This window comes from Panthera leo, chromosome A1 (genome assembly GCF_018350215.1).
Source record: "Panthera leo isolate Ple1 chromosome A1, P.leo_Ple1_pat1.1, whole genome shotgun sequence".
Classification (NCBI taxonomy): domain Eukaryota; kingdom Metazoa; phylum Chordata; class Mammalia; order Carnivora; family Felidae; genus Panthera; species Panthera leo.
Genome location: NC_056679.1, coordinates 110,809,649 through 110,837,634, shown reverse-complemented (window position 1 = coordinate 110,837,634; position 27,986 = coordinate 110,809,649). Strand labels below are relative to the sequence as shown.

The following is a 27,986-nucleotide window of genomic DNA, read 5'->3' as shown; positions in this document are numbered from 1 at the left end:
CAGGGGAGTTTTCCCAGCGCTTCGCCCACGGCGGCCGCAGGGTTCCGGCGAGCCTGGAGAGGCGCGAGGAAGTGTCGGGGGCGCGGGAAACACTGGGTTGGGAGCCCAGGGCCGGGAGCGGGAGCGGGGGCGGGGGGGGGGGTGGCGACAGTCGTGGCTGCTCCTCCGTATCCGCGGCGCCTCCAGCGCCCAGTCCCTCCCACCTTCCGCTCCAGGGACCGCCCCCGGGGGCTCGGAGCCCGATTTAACAACCCGTGCGGGCTTTGCCGAGGTGGGGGTTCCGGGGATCAACTAGTCGAACCGGGCTAGGTCCTGGTCCGGCACCGCACGCCACATCATCTCTTGGGGGTGGGCCGTTGTCTCCCAGCCCCGAGAACCGGTTGGGGGCCCAGGATCCCGTGCGTCTTCCATTAGCGCAGGAGGCCCCGGGCCACGGCTAAGAGAACCGGAAGCCCCCACCCCCCCCAACGCGGGCTTCAACCTGGCGCGTTTCCAGCCAAAACTGGCTCCCGTGGGCGGCTGGCACGCGTGTCCCCGCGCACGCACACATCTTGTACACGTCAGCCCCACGCCTCCCCGGTCCCGTGTCCGGGCGCACGCAGCACCCACGCGTGCCCGCACACGCCCGCGGGCACACGCGTCCGCGGCGGGCACTGAGGGCGCAGGAAGGTAAGGGTTCTGGCCAGGAGCTGGTTGGGGACCCGGGCCCAGGCCTGGGCGGTGTCCGGGGCGGGCCCAGGGGCGGAGCTCGCCAGGCCCGGCGCGCAGGGTCGGGGCGGGTCCGCGCCGCCGCCGTCCGCGCTGTCCCGCCCTCGGCCCCGCCGCTGCTCTCCGTTCCTCGCGCTGCAGCCCCCGCGGTAGCAGCCGCCGAGCCCGCCGCCACCGCCCCCGAGGTAGGCGCTGCGGACATGGGCCCGCGATCTGCCGGCCTCTGGGGTCGCGGGCCCTGCCCTGGGGAGCTGAGCAGGAGGTGGGGGGGGGGGGGGGGAGGAGCGGGCGTGGGCGAGGGGCTGAGGACCGGGCCCCAGGGGCCGAGCGGGAGCTCCCGGCGCAGAGCAGGCCGCACAGGCGGGCGGCAAGCGGGCCGGGGCGCGGGAGCGGGAGGCCGGACATCCGGGGGCGCCTGCGGCTGGGACTCGATCCTTCGGGGACCTGCGGGCGGAAGGGCACGGGCCGCCGCGTGAAGGCCAGGCCGGCTGCAGGTCTAGGTGACCTTTCCCGGCGGCGCCCTCTGGCCCTCGATCCCGCCAGCGCGGGTCGGGCGGGGAACCGCCTGCCCCCACACTCACCGGGCTGGGCGCACGGATCTGTGCGGGCCACGCTGTCGCCACCGGCATGAGTTCCTGTGACGACCGCGGCCCCTAGCTCCCAGCCCCACACGCCCTGTCCGGCCTGTCTGGTCCACGCCCGGAGAAGCTGGCGCCCGGCGCTGTTCCGCGCGTGCCAGCTCCCTACCGGGCGGAACGAGAGGCTGAGAGTCGACTTAGGCCGCAGGAGCCTGTGCAGTAGGCTCGGCCTTGGGAAAGGACGCCCTGCGGGGAGCGGATGTGGCCTCCTTGGCCTTAGGAGAGATCCTGGTTCGGTTGCTCATTCATTCACCGAGTGCGTCTGTGCCTTCACGAAACTGGCTGGAGCCCTTGGATTTCAGGGCTGCAATCCTAGTGACTTGCCCAAGGTCACACAGCCGGGGCGATACGAAGCCTAAGTTTTCTCATCTGTACAATAGGAGCAATTGTAGCTCTCCTTGTAGCGGCCATTCATCTTTGGGAAGAATGATATGAGTTGATTAACGGCAAACCTTCAGTAGAAACCTTGACACTTGAGGCTTTTGGGGAGGATTTAGCCCATCCTCTGTAGACCATTCTACTCTACTTGGTGTTCTGGAAAACGTTTAATAAATATAGCCCCTGTTATTTTAAACGTTATTGCTAAACACTTGTGTGCCAGGCATTGAGTAACTTCCATGATCATTAATGAAAAATTCTTTTAAGTTTATGGACAAGGTCAGGTTGAAGCAGGAAGTGCGTGCAGACCTGAGGGAAGGTTTCACCTGAGGTCTCCATCACCCTGACCAGCCTTACCTCCGCAGAGGAGGTAGAGAATGGGCCCCTACTTTGCCTAATGTGCTGTTGGCAAGGCCAGGGCAGGCTGCCCAGGGCTTGCCTTGTTTCTCCACCCCAGCTCTGGAATGAGTTCTCCAGGGTTAGGCTTAAGCCCTTTGCAGCTTTGTTTTCATTGCCTGGGGTGGTGCCATTTGGCACACAGTAGGTACTTGAGAAGGGTCTGTGGGGGTAAATGTGCTCTTCCTTTTTATCCAAGAGTCACCTTACCCTTACTGATAGGAGGATAGTTGTGGTTTTTGTTTTTTTGTTTTTTGTTTTTTGTTTTTTTACCATTGCAGCATATGTCTTGTAGTAGTTGTTCATTAAGTATTTGTGAAGTTATTGAATGGGCATATGTAGTGGCTGCAGCCCCGGACCATATTCTCTTGATCTTGGACATCCTTTCTGAGGGACACACACATCTATCTCACTCACTTCCAGAAAATAGTCTTGCTTAGCCGAGGGTCACGCCTGTTTAAAGAGCTCCTGCGGAAAGTACAGCCCTAGAGCACTGAGACGCAAAACTGTTTCCCAATTTGACATAACTGCTTTAAACGTGCTATCTTCATTCTGTGACTTACCAGGTCCTGTGGGAAAGTTGTAGAACTGGTGTTTCTGGGCCTGCAGGGGAGGGCGACCAGGGTGAATGGGATTCTCCTAAGTGCTTTTCCCTTCTCTGATGGTGGGTGGTGGGTGGGTCGATAACTTCTGCTGGAGTTGTTCTGAATAAAATGCTTGACCTTGGGGAGGGGGGTACTGCTCTCAGTTGATTGCTTAGTTTTATTTCTGTATTTTTATTCTATTGGGTAGAGGCAAGGGCTGTCTGTAGACACAAACACAGGGGCTCCGGGAGACCATATAGTGAGGAGTTGCCTGTGGGCTGCCGATCCTGCTGGACCCTGGGCAGATGTGGACAGTAACCTTCAAGCTGGTGGTAATGAGGGACATTGACACCCCCCCCCCCCATCTTTACTGATGGGATGCTCCCAAGGCACTGAAGTTCACTTTGCCCTTGATGGAATTTTAATGGCCTGACATCGTTGGTGGTGGTGACTGGGGAAGATGTGTGTGTGTGTGTGTGTGTGTGTGTGTGTGTGTGTGTGTGTGAGAGAGAGAGAGAGAGAGCCAGCCCAAACCTGCAGGCAGCCCCCTCAGGGAACTCAGAGAGTCTGTGGCCTTGGGCTCCCCACAGACTCTTCTGGTATCCACTGAGGAAAAGTGAGCAATGGGGTCCTCTGCTGGGCCTGGGCACAATCCTCCATTTTACTGCTTGCTCTCAGGGAGGTGAGGGTGAGTGGGCTTCTAAGCCCTTTTTCCAGAACTGTCCTGGAAAGAGTCCTGGGGAGCAGATTGAGCTCACAACACAGCTCTGACAAGAGCCCCAGGATTGAGTACAGGTCAACTCACTGTCTTGTTCCTCAGTGTCTCCTTTATAAAAGTGTGACCATCATCATCATCGTCACAGTCATTCTTTATTGAGGGCTTGCTCAGCACCCTTCTGCGGGGGCTTAACATATGTGTGACGTTGAATGTACCATCCTGCAAACCCTGGGAGAGAGGCACTCTTTTTCATGGGTCAGGAGGCTTGAGCCCAGAGTTGGGATTTGGGACCTGGTCTGGCTAGTTCTAGTGCTGGTAATTCCACACTGAAGTTGCTACGGCAAGGGGCCATTGCCACCAGCTAATAGATGTGGATGCATCTGAGAGGTCGAATTTGCTGTTCAGAGGGGAACTGTTCTCCTTTCACGCTGAGCAGAGTGAACTTGTGTATGGCTGTGTGTAGGCTGCCTGGCAGTGGATTGTAATCAGTGGAGTCACTCCTCTTTGTTGCAAGGACAGTGACACTGGGTGTCTATCAGGAGAAAGGTCAGTTTTTACTGGGATGAGGTAGGAGACATTCTTCCAGGACTTACCTGGACAATATTCAGCTCAAGAGTACCTCATGTGGTCAGGGAGGACTCTGGACCTTGTGGTTGAGGGTGGCCTTTTGATAACCTGCACAGCAGCGGTAATTATACTAAGAAATCTATAAAATGTAAACCTGTAATAAAATCCTCTCTCTGGTCGTTGTGTACTTACCACGTACCAGTCACTGTATTAAGTATTTCATATTAGCAGTCCTCACGGTGATGCTGAGACAGATACTCTTTCCCCATATTCGAGCTGAAGAAACGTGAAATGCATATACATTGTGACTTGCCCTGGGTCCCATATCTGGAGAGTCGTGGAGTGGTATTGGAACTCAGGGCTGCTTGACTCTCAAATCTACTTGCCCAAGCACTGTCTATTTAAACCCCACTGGGTCAAGCCAGGCAGCGAGGTTCCAGGAAATGTGAGGTGTCTGAGGTCAGACAGGAGCCCTGGGTGCACCTGGGACCCAGACCTTGCCATGCTGCCTGCCAGCCCAGGCTTTTCTTCCCTTGATGGGTGGGTGGGCCTGCAGGCTGCCCCCAAGTCAGTTACATTCCCTTGCGGCTTCTTATGGAAGGCTGTGCTGGTGGTGGCCTATCTCCCAGAGTGTTTTAAAATAGAAGCAATGCCTAGGAAGCCGGGCTCCCCGGTGTGTGAGCCTCTCGTGGAGTAGGAGGGGAGGGCAGCTGTACTGGGAGCACAGACTTGCTTCAGAGCACAGGTCACCGGCTTTGCCAGCATCCGGTAGACATAACCAGGGGCTGCCTTTTCCGTGAGATAGGGATAGGGGTGTGAGGAGGCTTCTGATGGTGTTGGCTTGATATATTGGCTTTCAGAGCTGGGCTAACCTCCTGCTGGGGAAGTTGCTTTTCCTGGTCCCCAGAGTTAGGGGGAGGTGCTTTTGTTCTAATCCCTGGCTGGTCTGGTGCTTCTCCTATGTGCTGGCCCAGTTCTGCTCAGACAAACCACCTTAAATGATGTTAGAGAAACAGCAGAACCAAAGGCTTTCCTACAATTTTCCCTTTCTAAGGGAAATCCAGGATGGTCATGGTGATGGTGGTGGAGGTGACTACCCTCTTGGTCAGGGGCCTTGCACGAATCAGTTGCACACTTACATGGGGTGATAAAAGAAAGCATAATGAAGGGGCCATTTGCAAAGGTGTGAGTAGAGTGTGGAGCTCCTTGGCAGGAGCTGTGGCCTTGGAAAGTAGTCACTGCCCACCTGAGGCCCAGCAGGGAGGGAGCTTGGGAAATGAGTACTCCAGCCTCTCTCTCCCATCTCCTGCTGGTGCCTCCTGTTGGCCAAAACCAACGATACATAGCCTTTGATAGCAATCCATAGTGATCAGCTCTTGGGTCACAGAGCAGGATGGAGGAGAAAAATGGATCTGAAGGGACAGAGAATATCCAGAATAATGGACTGTGATTAGTACTGCCATTTATGGAGCCCTCACCGTGTGCCAGATACTCCTACGTGCTCTGCCTACCTAACTTACTTAATCTTTGCAGTAGCTCTGGTAGAAAGGCACTAGTGTTAGCCCCATTTTATAGGTGAGCAAAATGAGACCCTGGGAGTGTAAGTTATCAGTGGCTTGTCCAAAGTTACACAGCTAGTAAAGGCTGGTGCTGGTAAATCCTCTGCCAGGCTCATAGCTCCTTCTCATAGTCACTGTGCCTTGCTGCCTGGGCACCCAGTTGTGCTGTGACAATCCGTGGCAGGGTGGCTCCTGGTGTTTGGGTCCTAGTGCTGTTGTACCCTTGCTCTTGAAGATGGTGTCTCTTAATCCATTAGGTGTTACCTTGCTCACAAGACTGAGTCTTGGGAACTTAAGGCCACTCTGCTCCCTGTGTCCCCCACCGCAGTGGTTGTTAGCTCTTTGAGGGTACCACGGCTCCTGTGCCAGGATTCTACCTCTGTCGACAGAAGTGCTGTCCTGCCTGTTTCTTAGGCTGCGAAAGGCTAAGAGGGAGGGAAGGAGGCTTTTGAACAAGTGCTTCAGGCCGTTCTCATGCACATTAAAGTTAGGGAGCCCTGCCCTACTCCTGCCTCCTGGGCAGGGTGGCCAGAGCCACAGGTGGTCATCTGGGGGTAGAATGTTCCCCCTGCAGGCCTTGCCTGTTAACCCTGCCATCTCAGTGTAGTTGGAATCTGTTCTTGGAACCCAGATAGATACTTCCCACGTGGCCTTTTCCTTCTGGCACCTCTACTGCAGCAGTCTTTTAGAATGTGGCTTATTGTGGCATCGTGAAGGCAGCGTAGCTCAGTTTCAGACACGTTGGTTGGGTTTTTAAATTTTATGTCCTTAAAAAAGTTATCAGTATGTACAAACAACTTTAATAAAGTGGAATAAGAAATGAAAATCCTATTTTAACTCTCCTCCTTTCCTAAACCCCCTTCGTTTCCAGAAGCAGCTCCCAGTCAGCCACAATGTACAGATGGGCCTGTAGCCTTCCTACATGCTTTCCCATCATTCACAAATGTGTGAGCGCATAAACGTGTGTGTGAAAGGGTTTTCCTCTAATAATGCAGAATTATACATTTTCTGTGACTTGCTTTGTGCAATGAACTACAGTTGGCCCTTGAACACTGTGGGGGTTAGGGGTGCATACTCCTCATGCAGTTGAAAATCCTTCTCTAATTTTTGACTCCCTCCCAATTTAACTACTACTGTTCACCTCAAGTTTTATTGATATTATACAGTCAATTAACACATATTTTGTATGTTATGTATGCATATATATTATATATTGTATTACAATAGAGTAAGCTGGATAAAAATATTACTACTTTTGAAAAGAACTCTTAAAAAAATTTTTTTTAATGTTTATTTATTTTTGAGAGACAGAGAGAGAGCATGAGCAGGGGAGGGGCAGAAAGGAGAGAGACACAGAATCCGAAGCAGGCTCCAGGCTGCGAGCTGTCAGCACAGAGCTTGATGCGGGACTTGAACTCACAAACTGCGAGATATGACCTGAGCTGAACTTGGACGCTTAACTGACTGAGTCACCCAGGCGCCCCTAGAGAAAAAATACTATTAACGAAATCATAAGGAAGAGAAAATACATTTACAGTATTGTATTTATTGAAAAAGATCCAACATATAAGTAGACTTGCGAAGTTCAAATCTGTGTTTTTCAAGGGTCAGCCATGTGTCAAAGATAGCTTTCTATGGCACCTTGCATAAATCCACCTCGTTCTTTTTGATTACCACATGGTGCTCTTTAGTTTTTGTAAGTACCTTAATTTTCATTCATTTCCCCATTGGTGGACATTTAGATTTCTTCTGGCTTGTGTTACAGAACTAATGCTGCAGTGAGCATCCTCGTGTGCACCTCTCTGGGGACCTTGGCTGGGTTCCTAGCAGTCGAATTGTCTCTAGGTTAATGCATGCCCACTTACGCATTGGCCAGTAGTTGTCTCCAAAGGGGCTGTCCTATACTGGCGTGAACAGGGGTGACCATTTTCCACACCAATAGTGGATGTTTTCATTTGCATTTTTGCTGATTTGTTTGTTGAGTGAGCCTTTCAAACACAGGTGTGTCACTCACTCTACAGTGGCTCCCTGAGGCCCTTAGAGTAAAGTCCACACCTTGTTCTGAGGTAGTAAGTGGCCCTGCTCCCTTCTGAAGCCTGGTGGTCTCATCAGCCTGAGTTGAGTTCTCCTTAGGCCAAGGCGGGTGGAGAGGGTACTAGTTGTGGCTGTCTCCACCCCCCATTCCTGGCGGTGCTACAGCCTCCCTGTAGAGGGCGCTCCTGCTGCTTGGTGACATCACCGTTTACTTAGACTCTTGTCAGATACTAAGTTTCTATTTTTTTCCTTCTACTATAAAAGTACTTTCATGCTCCTTGCACATTTTCTCATTAAACAGACCTTTGTATTGAATACCTGCTACTTGCCAGGGCTTGTCATCTTTGACACATAGCTTTTTACATATTTTGGATAGATTTATGCATGACAGGCTCTGGGCTGCTTTGAGTTCAAGGGTGTGAGTTGGGGGTAGGTGTGTACGTGTGGGTGTGGTGGGGGCGCTGGAAGCAGAGCAGCTGTCACTGACAGGCAACTGATGAGTCAAGGAAGATATGTCCCCCCAAGGTGGAGGTTATGTAAGTGTTATGCAGACTGTGCTGGGCGATATACTATCTCTCCCCTCTGAGTTTCCAGTATGGGCTGGATTTTCATTCCTCGGCTGGAGTGGAGCTTGCATAATCTGTTCAAGGTCAGCCAGCGAATGGTTGGGTAGGTAGGCGAACAGGCAGTGGAGGGAAACAAGGGACTCCTGTCTCCCACTGTGACTTACTGGTCCTTCTCAAAGTCATCAGTGACTGTGGGAAGGTCTGCTCAGTCCAGTCCTGTCTGTCCCTCATGTTCCACTTATCCTTGGGAACCATGCTCGCAGGCTCTGCATTGAAGCCTTCACTCAGGCCGGCTTCTGATTCCCATCTGTCCAGGGCTGGCTGCTTTCCTGTGTCAAAGTGCCCCGCCTCACGCTCGGACTCTAGAGGCTGGGCTTCTGAAGGCACATGGGGTGGATGCCACCAAGACAGATGGTGAGCGATTTGGAGCGATTTGGAGCTGATCTAGGCGGAGGTAGGGGCCAGGGGGTCAGGGTTCAGCCTTAGAATCAGCACAGGCAGCGTGTTAAATGAGAAAGCAGGATGCTGAGGTCTCTTTCACACCCCCCCGGTCCCGGCCTGAGAAAACATGAATGGAAATCATTTCTACAAGATGATTTTTGCAGCGGGTGCTGAGAACTGTGTAAAAATGGGCATTTTCTAGGCGCTGTTGGCAGTTGTAAGAAAGCGGAGCTTTTCAGAGGCACACTGCCTCAGGCCTTGCCTCAGTCCTGTCAGATAAATGCAGGAGGCGACTGGGTGGGGAAAGTTGAAGACTGCAGCAAAAGCCTAGGGGAAGCTACAGTTGCACAGCAGGTGTGGGCCTGTGGTGAAGGGGAGCGTCTTGGCTTCTGGGTGCGTCTTTCCTCAGGTCCAGGAGTGGGTTTGGCTCCGCTCAGCTGGGGGTTCCTGTGCATCTTCCCTGCCAGGTGCCGAGCTGGAGCCGCAAGGAGAACCTGGCCTCATCCAAGCTCCCTCTGACCTCCCAGCTCCCTTGTGTTTGGATGGTAATCTCCTTAGTGGCCATGTACTTTAGGGTGATGTTTGTCGGTGGTGGAGTGTTTTTTGACAGGTGGTTTTGCTGGTTCTTTTTTTGGGGGATTAGTGATGAGTGAGAGCATTTGGGGAACATTAAATGATGAGTGATCTGCTTTTCTCTGATGCGAAAGCTGTTCGTGCCTGGTGAGGTGGGTCCTAGAGCCACAGCAGAGGGTACTTTTTGGAACGCCCTGGCCCCTGAGGTACAGGGAGGTCTTGGCTGAGCCAGAGAGGTTGCCACTGTACTGCTCTTTCCTCACCCTGGGGCTGAGTTTGCAGTCCAGCTGGGGAAGGGCAGCGCTGAAGAGGGGTGCTCAGTCCACTGATACCTGTTGGCACTAGTGGCCGTAGAGAATGTTCTGGATCTTTTGCTGAGATGTTCTGCAAGTTTCCTTGGGGCTCCATCACCTCAGCCTTTGATGCAGGTTTGTTTCCTTGCTTCTGGGAGGGGCCAGGGCCATCTGTGGCTGAGACATATCCACGCCTTAGGCTGGGGGTATTCTGCATGACCTGGTGGATGGTTTCTTTGGCTGTCCCTGGGGTGGATGTGCCTGTGAGGTTCGCTTGGGGTGGAAGGGGGACAGGTCGAGAGGGGGGGTCCCCAGACTTGAAACAGCCAATGGGGACAGCCTGAAATGGATCTTCCCCCATGCTCTTTGTGCCCTGATCCTAATGTGGACTGAGCTGTCCATGGTTCCAGCCTGATCACGTGCAAGAGATAACAAGAGCAACAAAGAGGATCGTAAACAGCTCACTGGGCTGCTCCACTCTGCTCTGACAAAAAAGTGAATGGAGGCGGAATTAGCAGAACCTCTGAAAAAAGTACCATAGGACCTGGACCACAATTTTATTACTTCAAGTGGTGTAAGTTTGTCGTTGTTTGTTTTATAGCATACTCATTGCTTCTGTGGGCTCCTTGCAGCATCTAGGATGTTAAAGCTTATGTCAGGAATGCAGCTTCCTGTGGTGATGCTGCTCCCCCTGGGACCGATTGAACTATTTTTCTTAACCGACGGAGCCATCCAGGCGTCCCGATTGAGACATTTTTCGTTGGGTTCCCACTTACCAGGAACATGCCGTGCAGGTGTTTGCTTGTGTGAGTGCATACGTCGGTGACTTCAGGTGGGATATATGCAGGCTCAGTTTGGAAATTTAGGTATACTATATTTTAAAAATTAATGGAACCATCCTTGGGTTAATTGGATTCCTGCTAATTAGGGCTGATGATTTGGGAAATGGAGAAGGTGCAGATCATGGTGCTTTCTCATGACTCCTTTCCTCCTGGATGGAGCACACTGTGTGTGTGTGTGTGTGTGTGTGTGTGTGTGTGTGCGTGTGCGTGTGTGCTCGCGCTGTCCTGGATTAGGATTTTAATTCTGTGTATGTAATGCGTCAGAATACAGCCTCTCAGGGACACAGTGTGGCCTTAGGGAAAGGACTCTGAATTACTTGCCTTCCTTGAACCCTGAGGTGTTTAATAAATGCTTGTTGACTTAGTGATATGCAACAATTTCAAGTAGTACTTTAAAAAATAAAGTCACATTGTAGCTCAATAGATGTTTGTTTGAATTGATTTTTTTTGGCGGGGCGAGGCGATGTGGTTATATCTCCTTCCATGTGAAGAGTTGCCTAATTGTTAGGTTTTACTGTATTCTCTGTGAGGAATCTGATACTCAAAAAAATGGGGTCCCCTGAAATACAAAGTTTTTTGAAAAGTTGCGTTTATTCTGGCACATAGTAGGTACTCTGTAAGTATTTTGTTGGAATGGATGAAATCAGAACCATATGGAAAATAGGATGGCCTGAAAAGCTCTGATTTCTATTCAGTACACTGAATGCCATAGCAGCCGACATTTTGTAAGAAGATATGTTTTATTGGCAAGAGTCCTGCGATTCAGTAAAGTAGCTGGCTCGTGGGAATTTGTCTTTGACAGTTAATTCATTCAGCAAATGTTTACCGACTGCTGCTATATTCTGCACTTGTGCTCAGTCTGGGGGTGCCAAGGAAGAAGAGGTCTAAAGGCAGGCTGGTCTGCTGTCGACAGAACTTACCTGGGTGTCTCCACCTCTCGACATGAGGAGGCACGAGAGAGCAAGGCTTCTCTGTGCACACCTGGGAGAATAAAGTGCCTGGGACTCTGTGCTGATGATTTTTATTGGTGGTTAATTATAGCTAATAATTTTTATTGATGGAAAACTAATTTCCCTAATTACTGATGTGTGTCTTCTGGTGATTCTTTTATTGTAGCAGAAGATGGCTGTACCTCCCACGTATGCTGATCTTGGCAAATGTGCCAGGGATGTCTTCACCAAGGGTTATGGTGAGTGTTTCGGAGCTAATGGGCTGGGTTGGCATGTTTGGGATTTTACCCCTCACAGTTCGGGAGGCCTGGGTGGGTCAACTCTCAGAACTTTGATGTCGGGGGAAAAAAAAGACAAGCCTACTATGCCTAATAAAGCAGTGTTGGTTTGTATACCTGGTAAGGGCAGGCTTACGAATCACTGCAGACAAGTGGACGCCCTGGTTTCCTCTCCCACAGGCGGGAGCAGCTCTGTGTGTGCCGTGGTCATGGAGTGCAATTTCTAAGTGTTGCCCATCCTTAGGCCTGTGCTCACACTGTCCCGTACCTTTCCCTGTCATTCTGCTGGGAGCGCACAGCCACTGTTCGGTAGCCAAAGTTCCACACGTAGGCAGGCAGCAGTGGAGACAGGCACCCTGCACACTCACGGCATCTTGAAACAGGAGAAGGGAGGCAGAGATGCTGCTCTTGAGCTGGTTATTTAGCCTATTAACAGTTCCCATGTTCTTTCTTTAGGATTTGGCTTAATCAAACTCGATTTGAAGACAAAATCTGAGAATGGACTGGTAAGTTGTCTGACCGACATGGAGCATGGGGGTTTATCGTAGATCAGTGGAGAGGATAACTACCGTGTCCTGGGTGGCAGAGTCCAATGAAAGGACCTTTTTTTAAATTAAAAAATTTTTTTTTATTTTTTTGAGAGAGAGAGAGAGTGTGCACATAAGTCGGGAAGGGGCAGAGGGAGAGAGAAGGAGAGAATGTTAAACAGGCTCTGTGCTCAGCAAGGAGCCTGACATGGGGCTCAATGTCACAGCCGTGAGATCATGACCTGAGCTCAAATCAAGAGTTGGACGCTTAACTAACTGAGCCCCTCAGGTGCCCTGAAAGGACCTTTTTGATTGTGGCAGTTTGTGGTTGTCACATTCATCGCATCCTGTATGGGATGGGTGGTCCAGGGGCATGCTGCTGATAGGTCCCTAGTTTAGCAGCTGTTAATACTCACTGAGTTAATAAACTCTGTTTCATTTTTCCTTGTTTCTTTTTAAAATTGAGCTGTTTTCAATGCCACCTGATTATCAAAAAAAAAAAAAAAAATTAGTAATCCCTTTTAGACTGTGTGTGTGAGGATTGTTGGAAGGAGGACGTTTAGGGGTTGATGTACTCCAGTGTCATCTTGAGCTCAGGGGTTTTGGTCTGTATTTGGCTGTAAGTATTGTGGAAGCGGGATTGTCTTCCTGTCGAGACTAATGTATTACCAGGGTGGAAGGAAGCTGTCTCCTGACAGAGAATTCCCCGTAAGAGTCTTTTAACTAACAGGGCTCTTTAATCCCATCTGTATTTAAATATTGAATTGAATTGTAGAAGTAGCCTTTGCCTCCACACATTCAGGTCTCACCTCTTGCATAAAGGAAAGTCCGTTCCATTTAGGATGCTTCAGTGGAGCCCTGGGGAACAGGCCGTGACTCTCTCTCTGCTTTACAGGAATTTACGAGCTCAGGTTCTGCCAACACTGAGACCACCAAAGTGACGGGCAGTCTGGAAACCAAGTACAGATGGACTGAATATGGTCTGACGTTTACGGAGAAATGGAACACTGACAACACATTAGGCACAGAGATTACTGTGGAGGATCAGGTAATGGTGGTCACTGCGAAGAGACACAGTTTTATTCTGCTGCCCTGCCTTTGACTAAACCTGGCATGTTTCTTTTCTGTTCAGCTTGCACGTGGACTGAAGCTGACCTTTGATTCATCCTTCTCACCAAACACAGGGTAAGAATCTCACGTGTTTTCTTAGCAAGGACGTTTAACAGTGTTTTATCTGTTTGTTTTTAAAAATTTTTTTTAATGTTTTATTTATTTTTGAGACAGGGAGAGACAGAGCATGAATGGGGCAGGGTCAGAGAGAGAGGGAGACACAGAATCTGAAACAGGCTCCAAGCTCTGAGCTGTCAGCACAAAGCCCGACGTGGGGCTCGAACCCACGGACCGAGAGATCATGACCTGAGCCGAAGTCGGATGCTCAACCGACTGAGCCACCCAGGCGCCCCTTAAATTTTTTTTTAATGTTTATTTTTGAGAGAGAGAGAGAGAGAGAGAGCGCACATGAGCATGGGAGGGGCAGAGAGAGAGAGGGAGACACAGAATCCAAATCAGGCTCCAGGCTCTGAGCAGCACAGAGCCTGACGTGGGGCTCAAACTCATGAACTGTGAGATCATGACCTGAGCCAAAGCTGGACGCTTAACCAACCGGCTGAGCCACCCAGGCACCCCTAACAGTGTTTTATAGTGAGATTCTGTGCTGCGTGTTGTGGCCATCCTGGCTTCATCTGTGGAGGGCTACAAGATTTGTGTGGTCTAGTAATGCTGTGTTTCATGTGAGTGAGGCTGCTGGGAATGATGTAAGCGGCCAAGGCTGTAGACAGCCGGCGATGTTGGGAAGCAGTGTCTGAGCGATCATTGTTGCCAGCCCCAGTTTTCAGGCTGGGAGGGCCCTTTCCCCAGTTTTCTACATAGGAGCACTGAGAGAAGATGGGTTTTAAGTGCAATGTGTCTCCTGAGGCTGCACTTTTTGCCCCATGTCCCCCAGCCACAAACCAATTATGCTTCACTGTTATTGGGCTCATCAGGAGGCAAGACCGTGTGTTGGTTGCCTCAGCCCCTGGTGCTTTTCAAAGTGACTAGATGGGACACATGTTGCACAAATAGCATGTCGGGTTCCCTTACATCATACACCCAGCTTCTCCTAATGTTAACATCTTACATAACTATGATGTAATTATCAGAACCAGGAAATTTATATGGCTGTCATACAGTTAACTAATTTGTTGTCCTACTGATGTCTTAGTTCTGGTCCATGACCCATTTCAGGATACTAGATTGCATTTAGTCCTCAAATCTCTTTGGTCTCCTCTAATCTAGAACGTAGTCTTTCTTTGTCTTTCATGACCTGGACGCTGTTAAATAGGATTGATGAATTATTTTGTAGAATCCTTCAGTTTGGATTTGTCTGATGTTTCCTCATGGTCAAACTCAGGTTATGCCTTTTTATTATATTATGTTATATTATTGTTATATTATTTATTTTATTATCTTATAACACTTCTGTTATACAGCCACAGAAGTGATGTTGGGTCTGTCTTGTGCGTGATATCAGGATGTGTATGTCAGTATTCTTTACTGGTGATACTAACTTTGATCACTTGATTAAAGTGGTGTTTGCCAGGTTTCTCTATGAAGTTACTTTTCTCTTTGTAAATGGGTATGTCGGGAGATACTGTGAGACTATGTAAATATTCTGTTTCTTACTTTTTGAAAAACAAAATTAGTATCCATAGTGATTCTTGCCTGCAAATAGTATGTTTGGTAAAGATTTTCTCTTCCCATCATGCCTTCTGCATTTATTAATTGGGATTCTACTCTAAGGAGGAGCTCTTCCTTCTCCATTTATTTATTGAATCATTTATTTATATTGATATGGATCCACAGACATTTATTCTGTGGGTTATAACCTATTACCACAATATATTTGATTCCTCATTTGTTTCAGATATGGCCATTGGGCGTGTCTCCAAGTGTGCTTTTGATAATCCCCTGTCACTTCTTTTGAGCTCTACTTCGGAAGATATAGCAGGCTCATCTTTTGCTCTAGTCCTGCCATCAGGCATTTCTGCAAGGAGCTTCAGTTCCTTTTATTGAAGAATGGCATATAGAAACCAAGATGGTGGGCACAGTGTATCCGCATTGCTCCTGGGTATTTGAGGCAGGTTTTGATGGTTTATGGAGATTGGAAGTGAAAGCTGGCTTTCCAAACCTACTGAGGCGGATAGCCTGGGAAAGCATCGTGGCTTCTGAAGGAGCTGAGTGTAGACCACAAATGGATGAGGCTGCAAACTCCTCTAGGGACCAGCCCCCACATTGAGCACCTACCACAGAAAAACCAGATCGTTAACTGGATATCAGAGTCATGCCTCTCTCAGGTGCTTGTCAAGTTAGTGCTATTGTTTAAATAGCTTAAAAAAAAAAAAAAATCCCAGTAATACTTGAAAGAGGGAAAACTCCAAAGATGTGGAGTGTTGCATTAGAGCAGAAGCCTGGAGAGAAACCCGAGTCACTGCCCGAGCACTGCCTATTCTCTGAGGACTTTGTGCTCCTGGCCAGAATTCATTGAGACAGGGTAAGGAGGCACCATGTAAATGGTCTGGGATGGCTGGTCCACACCACTGGTCAGAGGCCCTGCCACAAGCAGCACACTTTGGTCAGCAGCAGCTTTTTACCCAGTGGTTATAAGATCCCTGATTTTTACAGTGCTGGTCTCCCTCCCTTCCTAAATGTCAGCCTCCAAGCAGCTGCCTTTCATCAATCACCCCACTAGCATGGTGCCAGTTGGATAAGCAAAAACCCAGGTTGCTTCCTCCAAAGGGTAGGCAGACCAGAAGAGGTTTATTTTATTTTGAGAGAAAGAGAGAGAGAGAGCACGCATGAGCAGAGGAGGGGCAGGGAGAGACAGGGAGAGAAAGAATCCCAAGCAGGCTCTGTACTGTCAGCTTGGAGCTCTACACAGGGCTTGATCTGACGAACCATGAGATCATGACACCAGGTGCCCCTATTTTGAGTTTTTCTTATTGACAGATAATTTGTTTGGTTGTTATTCCTTTCCTTCAAAGCTTGTGAAAATGTACCAAAGCAACTTGAACAAAAGTTGTAAGCATCATTGTCACTTGTGAAGGGTGTTTGGCTTTATTTTCAACCATGACCTTGGAAATTCTCATCTCCTTGATGACTTGGAATGTTTAACCTTAAATTTTTTGTTATAGAAAATTTCAAACATACTAAAGACTGGTATATTAAACACTCATCAGGGGGTGCCTGGGTGGCTCAGTTAAGCCTCCGACTTCAGTTCAGGTCATGATCTCGCGGTCCTTGGGTTCAAGCGCTGCCTTGAGCTCTGTGCTGACAGCTCAGAGCGCAGAGCCTGGTTTGAATTCTGTGTCTCCCTCTCTCTCTGCCTCTCCCCTGTTTGCTCTCTGTCTCTCTCTCAAAAATAAACATTAAAAAAAAAATAAACCTTCATCATGTTCCCATCACCCAGCTTTAATAATTATCAACCCATAGCTAATTATGTTTTATTTATGCACTCACAATCAGTCTCTTCCACCCTCAGATTATTTTGAATAACAGTTATTGCATAATTTCATCTGTAGATATTTTAATATATATCTTTAAAAATTTTTTTTAAATGTTTATTTATTATTGAGAGACAGAGAGAGAGACAGAGCATGAGCATGGGAGGGGCAGAGACAGGAGAAGACACAGAATCCAAAGCAGGCTCCAGGCTCTGAGCTGTCAGCACAGAGCCCAACACGGGGCTCGAGCTCACAAACTGTGAGGTCATGACCTGAGCTGAAGTCGGACACTTAACTGACTGAGCCACCCAGGTGCCCCAATATGTATCTTTAAATGATGATTCTTTTTTTTTTTTTTTAAGTTTATTCTGAGAGCACAAGTGGGGTAGGGGCAGAGAGAGAGGGAGAGAGAATTCTAAGCAGGCTCTGAGCCATCAGTGCAGAGCTTGACATGGGGCTTGAACCCATGAACTGTGAGATCATGCCCTGAGCCGAGATCAAGAGTCAGATGAACTGACTGAGCCACCCAGCTGCCACTTGTTTTTATTTTAATTCCAGTAGTTAACAGTCTTGTGTATTAGTTTCAGGTGTACAATATAGTGATTCAACAATTCCATACATTACCTGGTGCTGATCATGACAAGTGCACTCCTTAAGCCCATCACCTATTTCACCCAACCCCTGGCCCCCTCCCATCTGGTAACTGTCAGCTTGTTCTCTGTAGTTAAAGATTTGCAACGTTTCACGAATTTGTATGTCGCCCTTCTGCAGGGGCCATGTTAATCTTCCCTGTATCGTTTCAGTTTTAATACATGTGCTGCTGAGGCACACATTTTTTAAAAAAAGTTTAGTCACAAAATGGTTACATTGTAAAAAATTAATCATCTTTCTTTAATATTGTTAAATCTCTAGTCCGATCAAATTTACATAGTTTCATAAAAAAACTTTTTTTAATGTTTATTTATTTCTGAGAGAGAGAGAGAGAGCACAAGTGGAGGAGGGACAGGGAGAGAGGGAGACACAGAATCTGAAGTAGGCTCCAGGCTCCGAGCTATCAGCACAGAGCCTGATGTGGGGCTCAAACTCCTGAGCTGTGAGATCATGACCTGAGCCGAAGTCAGACACTTAACCGACAGAGTCACCCAGGTGCTCCTAAATGATTTCATTTTTAATTTATAGAATTAATATAGAAATTAATAGAAATTAATATAGAAAAAATTGTCTGTGCAAAATTGTGAAAATTGGGTCGTTTGCCTCCTTAAATCTCTTTAATTTTTAGATTCTCCTCTGCCTTTTTCTCCCCCCCTTCTAACTTATTTGTTGAAAGTAGGTCATTTGTCTCATAAGATTACACATAGACTAAACTATGCTGTATGTATCTCTATGGTCATTAAAAAATTAAAAAAAAAATATTTATATATATTTTTGAGACAGAGAGAGACAGAGCATCAGCAGGGAAGGGGCAGAAAGAGAGGGAGACACAGAATCCGAAGCAGGCTCCAGGCTCTGAGCTCTCAGCACAGAGCCCAGTGCGGGGCTCAAACTCACAGACTGTGAGATCATGACTTGAGCTGAAGTCAGACACTTAACCAACTGAGCCACCCAGGCGCCCCTCTCTATGGTCATTTAACTTGTTACCCTGTCCCTCATATTTACTGTGAATTGGTAAGTCTACAGGCTTCATTGCATTTAGATTCCATTGGGGAGGGGAGAGGGTAGAATAAAAGTGGTGACGTATGCTTCCATTGGATGTGCATAGAAGGCTGGGTTTTTTCTTTGTACGTTAGTGCTATTCACAGTTCACTCAGGGGTTACAGACTGGTGATAATTCCACTTTAATCATTTATTCTTCATTTATTAGGTAGACTATTTTGATAAAAAGAAACTTCTAAACTATTGGTTACTCTGAGATAGTGTATCAAAGGTAGTAAACGTTTGCTTCCTTTTTATTTACTGTTTCAAAGTAACACATTGGTTCTCTAGTCTCTAAAGATGCCCAATGTGTGTGTTTTAAGTGTCAGTATGAATGAGTTCATAGATTTAAACATATTTGATATGTTTCAATCCATTGCCAGTATTTTTTTTTCAAAATTTTAATGTTTATTCATTTTTGAGAGACAGAGACAGAATTCGAGCAGGGGCGGGGGCAGAGAGAGAGAGAGGGAGACGCAGAATCTGAAGCAGGCTCCAGGCTCTGAGGTTTCCCAGCCCCCATGACTACAGGGTCCCGGGTTCTACATCTGTACCCAGGTCTCAGAAATACATGCTCATTAGGATCTCATGAATACCGAGTTAAAAGCTATCTGTCATATTTACTTAGGAGGGATGTACCTAGTATTTGTTTCTTTATTTACTTACTAAGTGAACCACAAAGTAAGAAAGCAACCATCTCCTTAAAAGCTGCTGTTTAGGAGCGCTTGGGTGGCTCAGTTGGTTAAGCATCCGACTCTTGGTTTTGGCTCAGGTCCTGATCTCAGGGTTTCGTGAGTTCAAGCCCCACATCGGGCTCCATGCTGACAGTGTGGAGCCTGCTTGGGATTTTCAGTCTCCCTCTCTCTCCGCCCCTCCCCCACTTATGCTCTCTCTGTATCTCTTGAAATAAAAGCTTGAAAAAAAAAGCTGCTGTTTAGATAGATGCCTTCATGACAGATATAATGTGTCTTTTTCATAGACTTGGAGAATAGCAAAGATACATCTGTTTCATAATTACATGAGCGCTCTACCTAATAAATGCCTGTGTAGGCTCTTACATTAGGCATAGGGAGAGGTTAGTAAAGGAAAATTACTTAGTGCCCCCCTTGCCTATGTTCTCACTTGATTATTGTGGCATTTCTGCAGATGGGTTTGTGGTTGAAGAGAGGTTGTGTTCTTCCATTGGGGCACAGCAGCTGCTTAAGGGAGATCTGGGGTGTGCTGACTTTGCCCTCCATCCCTGTATATAACCTGAGCTTTAAAACTTTTTTTTTTTTTTTTTTTTTTTTGCATTCTTTTGGTATCGTTGTCACAAGGTGAGTTAGCTTATGACTTTAATACAATTTCTTTTCCTTCAGGAAAAAAAATGCTAAAATCAAGACAGGGTATAAGCGGGAGCACATCAACCTGGGCTGTGACGTGGATTTCGACATCGCCGGCCCTTCGATCCGGGGCGCTCTGGTGCTGGGTTATGAGGGCTGGCTGGCTGGCTACCAGATGAATTTTGAGACTGCAAAGTCTCGAGTGACCCAGAGCAACTTTGCAGTTGGCTACAAGACTGACGAATTCCAGCTCCACACTAACGTGTAAGTACGTGAGTGTCATGTGTAAGTGTGTGCGGGAGGGGGATTGCTTTTCAAGCTCACATTTTAATCACTTTAAAGTGAGTGTTTTGACATCACATGAGCCACATGGCCTGCTGGTCTTTTTCTGTTTCCTACCTGTCCAATTCTGGAAGTGGTTTGGGCTCTTTGTGTTCTAGAGACGGTCGGAGCTGTCACTGGTACAGAATGACTGATCAGTTACAGCAAGGGCATGACGTCAGTCCAGTGGAGTGTCCCTTCCCTTTGTGGGCATTGGAACTCCTTTCATTGTTAGTAACAAAATAGTGGGGAAAGGTGTGGCTGCCCCTCTTTCTCTGTATGAAGCCTGAGGTCAGTTTGCCATGCTTAATGAAATATAGATCTGAGACACCAGGTTAGGGGATGATGATCTCAGTTCCATACAGTGTCTTCTCATGGCAGAGCATGCAAAAGTTGACTAACTACCAGATAGTACAGTGAAGGGAAGAGAAAAGTGCAGATTGACTTAGCCCCTTGTAGTTAAGCTTGGGAATTGGAGTGCAGTGGAGTGCTGATGTAGGTGAAGGGAAACGGATGTTTCATCTCTAAAATCCCGATGCCACAATTGGGGGACAACTTTTTCGGATTTCTTTCTTTCCACTAGAGGTCACTAAAGAAGTGACTTCTTAAAGTTAAGTGGTACATGTATAGTATTTAATAACATTTCCACTTACAAAGTTTTTTGAAAAATTTTTATACAGTAGTTCCCCCGTAACTGCCATTTCACTTTTTGCGATGTCACTTACCCATAGTCAACCACGGTCCAGAAGTGGATGATCCCCCTTCTGATGTATTTTTGGAAGGTCAGCGGTAGTCCGATGCTACGTCACAGGCCTGTGTCACTCACCTCACTTCATCCCATCATGTAGGCATTTTATCATCTCACATCATCATAACAAGGCCATACATAGTACAATAGGTATTTTGAGACAGAGAGCACATTCATATAACTTATATTACAGTATGTTGTTATAATTGTTCTATTAAAATCATGAAAGTTATTGTTGCTGATCTCTTACTGCGTCTACTTTATAAATTTTGTCATAGGTATGGATGTATAGGAGAAAATGTAGCCTATATGTAGGGTTCGGTACTGTCTGTGGTTTCAGGCATCCCCTGGGGGTCTTGGAATGGATCCCCTACAGATAAGGAAGGGCTACTGTAATTAGTATAATTAACATAACAGAATTAATATAACAGATCTATTATTTTGAGTTTTGAGTTTATTTATATTTATTTATTTTAACATAACAGAATTAATATAACAGATCTATTTTGAGTTTATTTATTTATGTTAACATAACAGAATTAATATGATATAACAGATCTATTATAATAAGTTTTGAGTTTATTTTTTCAATGTTTGTTTATTTTTGAGAGGGAGAGAAACAGCGTGAGTGGGGGAGGGGCAGAGAGAGAGGGAGACACAGAATCTGAAGCAGGCTCCAGGCTCTGAGCTGAGCCGTCAGTACAGAGCCCGATGCGGGGCTTGAACCCATGAACCGCAAGATCATGACCTGAGCCGAAGTCAGAAGCTTAACTGACTCAGCCGCCCAGGCACCCCTATTTATTTATTTATTTTTAAAGTTTATTTTTGAGAGGGGGGGAGGGGCAGAAAGAGAGGGGGGGTGGGGACAGAGGATCCAAAGCAGGCTTAGCTGACAGCAGCGAGATCATGACCTGAGCCGAAGTTGAAAGCTGGACGCCCAACCAACTAAGCCACCCAGGCACCCCAGTTTTGAGTTTTTTGAAGCTAAAAAGTCACAGGAAAACCAGAGTGATGGACAGTCCAGTGGTTTCTGGAGTGGGAGTGGGGGAGAGTGTGACTGCCCAGGGGTGGTGTGAGGAGATTTGGGGGTGGTGGAGCTGTTCCTTATCCTGATTGTGGTGGTGGTCACACAAATCTTGTACACGTGTTAAAATTCATAGAAATGTACACCCCCCCCCAAAAAAAAAGTCAAAAAAGGTATATAAATTCAAAAAAGGCAACATACAAAAATGTCACAGGAAAAAGGACACAAGCAATAGAAGTGTTTTTTAAGTTAGAGTTATGACTGAAATGGAAAGTCCTTCCTTGGTGTCGAATTGGAAATTGGCACCAATTCTAGGAATAGCAATGGCCCTTACTGTTTTCCCCACATACCTGAGCCTCACATACCTGATTTTATTAAGTGGACACGGTTTATTTTTAGCTGGCGTGGAAACTGCCGACACAGCCATCTGGGTTGTCCTAGGGCTTGCAGAGACCCAAGTGTCATAGTTGTGCTCTGTGCTTCATGTAGATGAATTTGAACAATGACTTCCCTCTGTTTATGGTTTTGAGAGCTCCCAACAGGAAGGCAGTGTTGCTGGTTTTAGAATATAATGAAAAATCTGACATTTTTTAGATACACATGTGAGCCCAAGAAAATTTCCCGATTTCAGTTATACTAAAGTTAATCAAAAACTTTAGTTTTGTCTGTGACAAGCTGCTGTTCTGTGGATTTTCTGGTTCCCTGCAAATCAGGGGGTGCCTGTCCTGGCCTTGTACTTTCTGGAAGTACAAGGTCTGTATCACTGAATTTCAGGGGAAAACTTGAGCATTTAGAATGTATTTAATGAGCATCTACTTTAGGGAAAGTATATTAGTGAGGAGCGGAGTTTGCAGTGAATCAGCAGTTTGTCCCTGGATTAGTGAGTTCTAAGCTCTTTGCTGAATTCCGGAGTACGTGGGCTCTGCCTTACTAGTTTCTGATGACATTTCTACTTGAAGCACCCAAAATGACGAGGCAGAACTTTGACATTGTTTTATGTTAAAAATGGAAAGGAGGGGAAAGGGATATTTCCAAATCACACTGTGGTGTGTTTGGAAGAGATGAAGGAGTTTGTCCAGTTCGGTTTCATTCCATTTTTGAAAGACGGAAACATTTTGTAATGCACCAAGTGTCTCCTTTTCATCCCATCAGAACTGTAGAGATTTTGCAGTTTGGGCCAAGAGTATTGCACAGGTGGAAAAGTCTGAATTGCAGGTCAAGTTCTTCTGTAATTGCTGCCCCTCCAGGGGGCTAGGTGGGTTTTGGCTGTGCCCGCTCAGCAGTGGCTGCAGCTGGTGGTGCTAAGGGCTGTAACCTTCTGAAGAACATGGGTGGCCCACACTTTCTTACCATTTCTGGTTGTGTTCTCTTCTCATTTGCTTCTACTCCCTTACCACTGTTATGATAGATGCATTGACAAAAGAGGTAACATAGCAGCAGCAGAAAAAAAAAAAAAAAAAAAAAAAAAAAATCACCCAGAATTCCATTTTCTTAGTTGCTGCTTCTATTTTAAAGAATATTTTGGAAGCAGATTTCAAATTCCATGCAGCCTCAGCTTCCTGCCTTTGGGTGTTCCCAATGGTGGTTGAAAACTAGCCTCTCCCTTCCTTTGAACCTTCCCAAAGCTGGTGTCTGTTCCATTCCTATCAGGCTTTTCCCTACTTTGGTACTCGTTTTGTGATCATTTTGGTCCATTTATAGCAGCCCTGCCCTCTGTCAGACTTGGACCACTGTGCCCAGCTCCAGCCTGCCTTCAGGGGTGGATGGGCACCTGTGCTCTGATTGTTTGCAGAAACGATGGGACAGAGTTTGGTGGCTCCATTTATCAGAAGGTGAACAAGAAGTTAGAGACCGCCGTTAATCTGGCCTGGACAGCAGGAAATAGTAACACTCGCTTTGGAATAGCGGCCAAGTATCAGATTGATCCTGATGCCTGCTTCTCGGTGAGTACCTGTGGAATCACGCATCACCCAGGCTCCACCTGAAGCTTAGGATGGAATCCTTCTGGATTGCTGGAGTTCCATGCTGGAGCTAGAGATTTTTTTTCTCTATGCAAAGAGTTTGAAATGAGGAAAGTGATGATAGTAATAGCTCTTACTGTAGATGCCAGCCACTGTGCAGAGCCCATTTATGTGTGGGTTACTGTCTTTAATTCTTACACAACCTATTTGAGGCAGGTGCCTTTAAAAAAAAAAGAAATATCATTCCAACCCTGTTTGCACAAATGAGGAACTGGAAATTCAGAGAGGCTGAGGGCAGATGGAGCACACATCTGGTAAGTGCTGGGGTGCTGGGCCTGGACTTGACCCACACTGGTTTGCTCTGGAGCCTGCTCTTATCAGCCCATGTTCCATGCTGCAGACTCTAAAGGGGGTCACCTTGAACCCTAAGGTTTTATTTTTTTATTTTTATTGTTTTAATGTTTATTTTCGAGAGATAGGGCAGTCAGGGGAGGGGCAGAGAGCGAGGGAGACAGAGAATCCGAAGCAGGCTCCGCGCTGACAGGGGAGAGCCTGGTGTAGGCTCAAACTCATGAACTGTGAGGTCATTACCTGTGCTAAAGTGGGCTGTTTAACTGACTGGCCACCAAGGCATCTCCCCCCCGGCTTAAAAAAATTATTACTATTATTTTTTTTGAGAGAGAGAGGACCCTCAGGATTCATGTTCATTTAATGCTTCTCATTTTTCATCCTCTTGCCAGCTCTTGTATTGGATATTAAGAAACCAGACCCTGGCACTTAGTAGTTGGCATCTAATCTTGCAGACTCGGTGGCATTGCTCGCGGTTGAGTTGCTGCACGATTTTTGCATTAAATCCTGTTGAACTCATCTCTGTTGTCACAGGGCACTGCTGGCTGCTTCCCTTTGGGGTGGAATGCGGAAGTCTCATGTTGCAGGATGGTTATTGTGTAATTTACAAACAGCCCATTTGAAATGGGAACTGAATTTGGCTCCCTTAAAGTTACGCAGTTAAAAACAAAGGAAGAGGGGCCTTATTAATTAGATGGTATAGGCAAAAAGGAACAGCCAGATGGGGCCCTTACTGCCAGGAAATCTTTCCCCCTGCTTTGTTCTTTCTTATGGAAGTTGTCAGGTCTGAAAACAGCATTCAAGCAGGAAAACGTACCTTGGCAGCCTCAGCTTTTGCCAGGACTTGGTGTTCTCATGACATGAGCCTTCTCTGCTCCTGACCTCTCCTTGTTTCACTAGAAAGGGGGTCAGGGGGAGGCCCAGATTTTCCTACAACTCAGGCAGAGGAATGAGGGTAACATTGACTCAACTTCTTTATTGAACTTAATTATTAATTAGCATTCACAAAATGCTGAAATTTAAGTGACTGGCTAGGTCATTCTTTTGCTCCAGGATGCATTTTATTTTATTTTATTTTAATGTTTTATTTATTTTTGAGAGACAGAGTATGAGCGGGGAAGGGGCAGAGAGAGAGGGAGACACAGAATCTGAAGCAGGCTCTAGGCTCTGAGCTATCAGCACAGAGCCCGATGGAGAGCTTGAACCCATGAACTGTGAGATCATGACCTGAGCCGAAGTGAGACTCTTAACTGACTGAGCCATCCGGGCACCCCATAACTTTCCTTTAACTGACAGTTGTGTTGACTCTTTGAGTTTCTTTTCTGAGACTTTGCTCTCAAATTTGATATATTTCATGTTGAATTTAATGAATTTCATAATCAAAGTGGTCATGAAAAAAGAGAATTTGATTCTGAAGGTCTGAGTTGGTTGGTTCCAAAGCTCTTACTCATTTTGGAGATGAAAACATAAAGTACTTAACAATTTCACTCTGTCTTATCTTTTCCTTGACTAGGCTAAAGTGAACAACTCCAGCCTGATAGGTTTAGGATACACTCAGACCCTAAAGCCAGGTAAGCGTTGCTTTGAAAGTTAGTGAAATTGTTTCTTTGCCTTAAAGAAAAATTGTGGTGCTGGTTTGCTGCTTTATGTTACTGCTTATATAATGCCTGAATAGTACATTATAAACGAGTGGAGAGAAAGTTTTGTAATTAAATGTTTATAAAAGTGTGCAGAATTGTTATAAAACATTTGGAGCATAGAAGTAGTAAGTAGGAGAGAAAAAGGCCAAGGCTAGAGTGTTACACTTTTGGTTATTTTCTTCCATCTGTTTTTCCATTGTGTACGTAGTGTCTGATACTTATTTCTAGCAGATTCTTAAAACTAGCCCATAAGTCATCCTCATTGTAAAACCGTTGTGCCGATTTCCTCTGCACAGGTGGCTAGTCTGGTCCATAGTATGTTAGAACTACGGGAGATAATACCACTTTGGGATTGGTTTGGTCAAGTTGGGTCTTTGAACTCTACAAATCTGAGATTACATGATGAAAGAATCAAACTTTCAAATACCAGTTAGTCGCATGCACGTGTGTGTGTTTGTGTCCATGCCGAGAGTGAGATCTCAGAGTCTGATTTATGGTTGGACTTCCTTTCAAGGCACTTTTGCTGAAGAAGCTCACTGCATGGTGCCACTAGAAGAGAGATGATTGTAGCAGGGGGCAATGAGAGGACAAAGTAAAGTGGACTCCCTAAAGTGGATTTGGAAAGCCTGTGGAATTAATCAGATGGGTGTTCAGTAACAGGGACTGATGGGCCGTGTGGTTTTTTTGCCTGCTGATCACACACAGCTGAAGCAGGTTTTGAATCTGGTGTTGTCTTGCCATTGTGCTTAGGTACTCCTCCTTGTGTTAACCTTTCTGCTCTGTGTTGACCTTTCTTTTTGTTTCTCTCCTCTATCCCTCCCCTTTCCTTGTCCCTGGTTATTCCCCTTGCAGGTATCAAACTGACGCTCTCAGCTTTGCTGGATGGCAAGAATGTCAATGCTGGTGGCCACAAGCTTGGTCTAGGACTGGAATTTCAGGCATAAACAAATACTGTACAATCGTTTAATTTTAAACTATTTTGAGCATAGCTACCTTCAGAATTTAGTGTACCTTTTAATGTCGTATGTCTGGGATGCGAGTATTGCTAAATATCATGTTAGACCTCCAGGTTAAAGATGATTCAGCTTTAAGGTGTTACCCTTTCAGAGGTACAGAAGAAACCCAATTCCAAGAAAAGTCCTTTCAGCTGTAGACTTTGGGGGACCTTGGTGGCCCTCTAGAATTGTCAGGTTTCTTTTTTATCTAGAAATGGCTGCAAGTGGAAGCTGAGACTTCGTAGGCACTTTGTAAACTGGTATTGGGTAAATGGATGAAATTATGACTTCCTGAGAATTAACTTTGGTTTCCTATCCTAATGAAGGAGAGACTCACTGATGGTGTGTACAAAATCATCTGAAAGAGACTTTTTTAGACAGATTTTCATGACCTGTTTCCACCCCAGTCCATCACCTCTTTTACACCAAAAGTAGTCTGCAGGGCGTGGTAGCTGTTTCTTTTGTGCCATTTGGGGTGGAGAAGGTGGATGTGATGAAGCCAATAATTCAGGACTTAATTCCCTCTCATGTTGTGTTTTTTTTTGCCCTTGCACCAGAGTATGAAATAGCTTCTAAGAGTCCCAGCTGCAAGCTGGGAAGAGTCTCTGTGACTGTAATCACATGGTGACAACATTCGGAATCTAAATTGGACTTCTGTTATATTCTCGCCACTCAGTTTATTTTTTAGCAGTTTAATGGGTACATTTTAGAGTCTTCCATTTTGTGTGGAATTAGATCCTCCCCTTCAAATGCTGTAATTAACATCACTTAAAGTAAAACTTGAATAAAATATTGAAACCTCATCCTTCTGTTGTTTTTATTATATTAATAAAAGTGTGAATAAACAGGGCATTTGGCATTTGTGTTTGCACTGTATGTGTGTATGTTGTGTGTGTGTGAGAGGGGGATTTTTAGTTTTCTGTTGTTGCATAACAAATGACCCAAATACAGTTGCTTAGAACAACACTCAGTATTTATTTCACAGGTCTCTAGGTCAGAATTCCAGCATGGTATGGCTGGATTTTCTGTTAAAATTCTCATAATGCTGAAATTAGGATGTCTGCCAGACTGTGTTCCCGTCTGGAGCTTGAGGTCCCCTTCCTAGGTCACATGGTTGTGGCAGAATTCAGCTCCTTTCAGTTGTAGGATAATGGCTCCTATTTCCTTGCTGGCCATCAGCTAGGGGCTCCTCTCAGCAAATAGAGACCACCTGTCTTCCTTGCTGCATGGCCCCCTCCCATCTTCACAGCTGGAATGGAGTAATTCCATTACTGTCAGATCCCTCTCACAGTTGAAATCTCCTCCAGGAAGAGCCCCAGCTATACTTTTCCCCTTTTAAAAGTTT

The 27,986-nt window shown here is 46.6% G+C and overlaps 1 protein-coding gene and 1 non-coding gene across 3 annotated transcripts; one reads left to right on the top strand and one right to left on the bottom strand.

Annotated features, from left to right (window-relative positions):
• Positions 1-265: 265 nt before the first annotated feature.
• VDAC1 (voltage dependent anion channel 1) lies at positions 266-27,444 on the top strand. 2 transcript variants are annotated; one of them, XM_042935072.1, is made up of 9 exons: positions 266-669; positions 11,414-11,486; positions 11,982-12,031; positions 12,948-13,100; positions 13,185-13,237; positions 19,641-19,868; positions 23,490-23,640; positions 25,520-25,577; positions 26,499-27,444. In XM_042935072.1, exons 2-9 carry the CDS (start codon positions 11,420-11,422, stop codon positions 26,588-26,590), a joined length of 852 nt encoding a protein of 283 aa, XP_042791006.1. In that variant the 5' UTR covers positions 266-669; positions 11,414-11,419; the 3' UTR covers positions 26,591-27,444. The 2 variants fall into 2 exon arrangements, with proteins under 2 accessions (XP_042791006.1, XP_042791014.1); XM_042935080.1 differs by lacking the exon at positions 266-669 and adding an exon at positions 810-893.
• Positions 17,317-17,419, bottom strand: LOC122202499. Its single transcript, XR_006194698.1, has one exon. It is a non-coding gene; the product is annotated as a U6 spliceosomal RNA (small nuclear RNA).
• Positions 27,445-27,986: the final 542 nt, after the last annotated feature.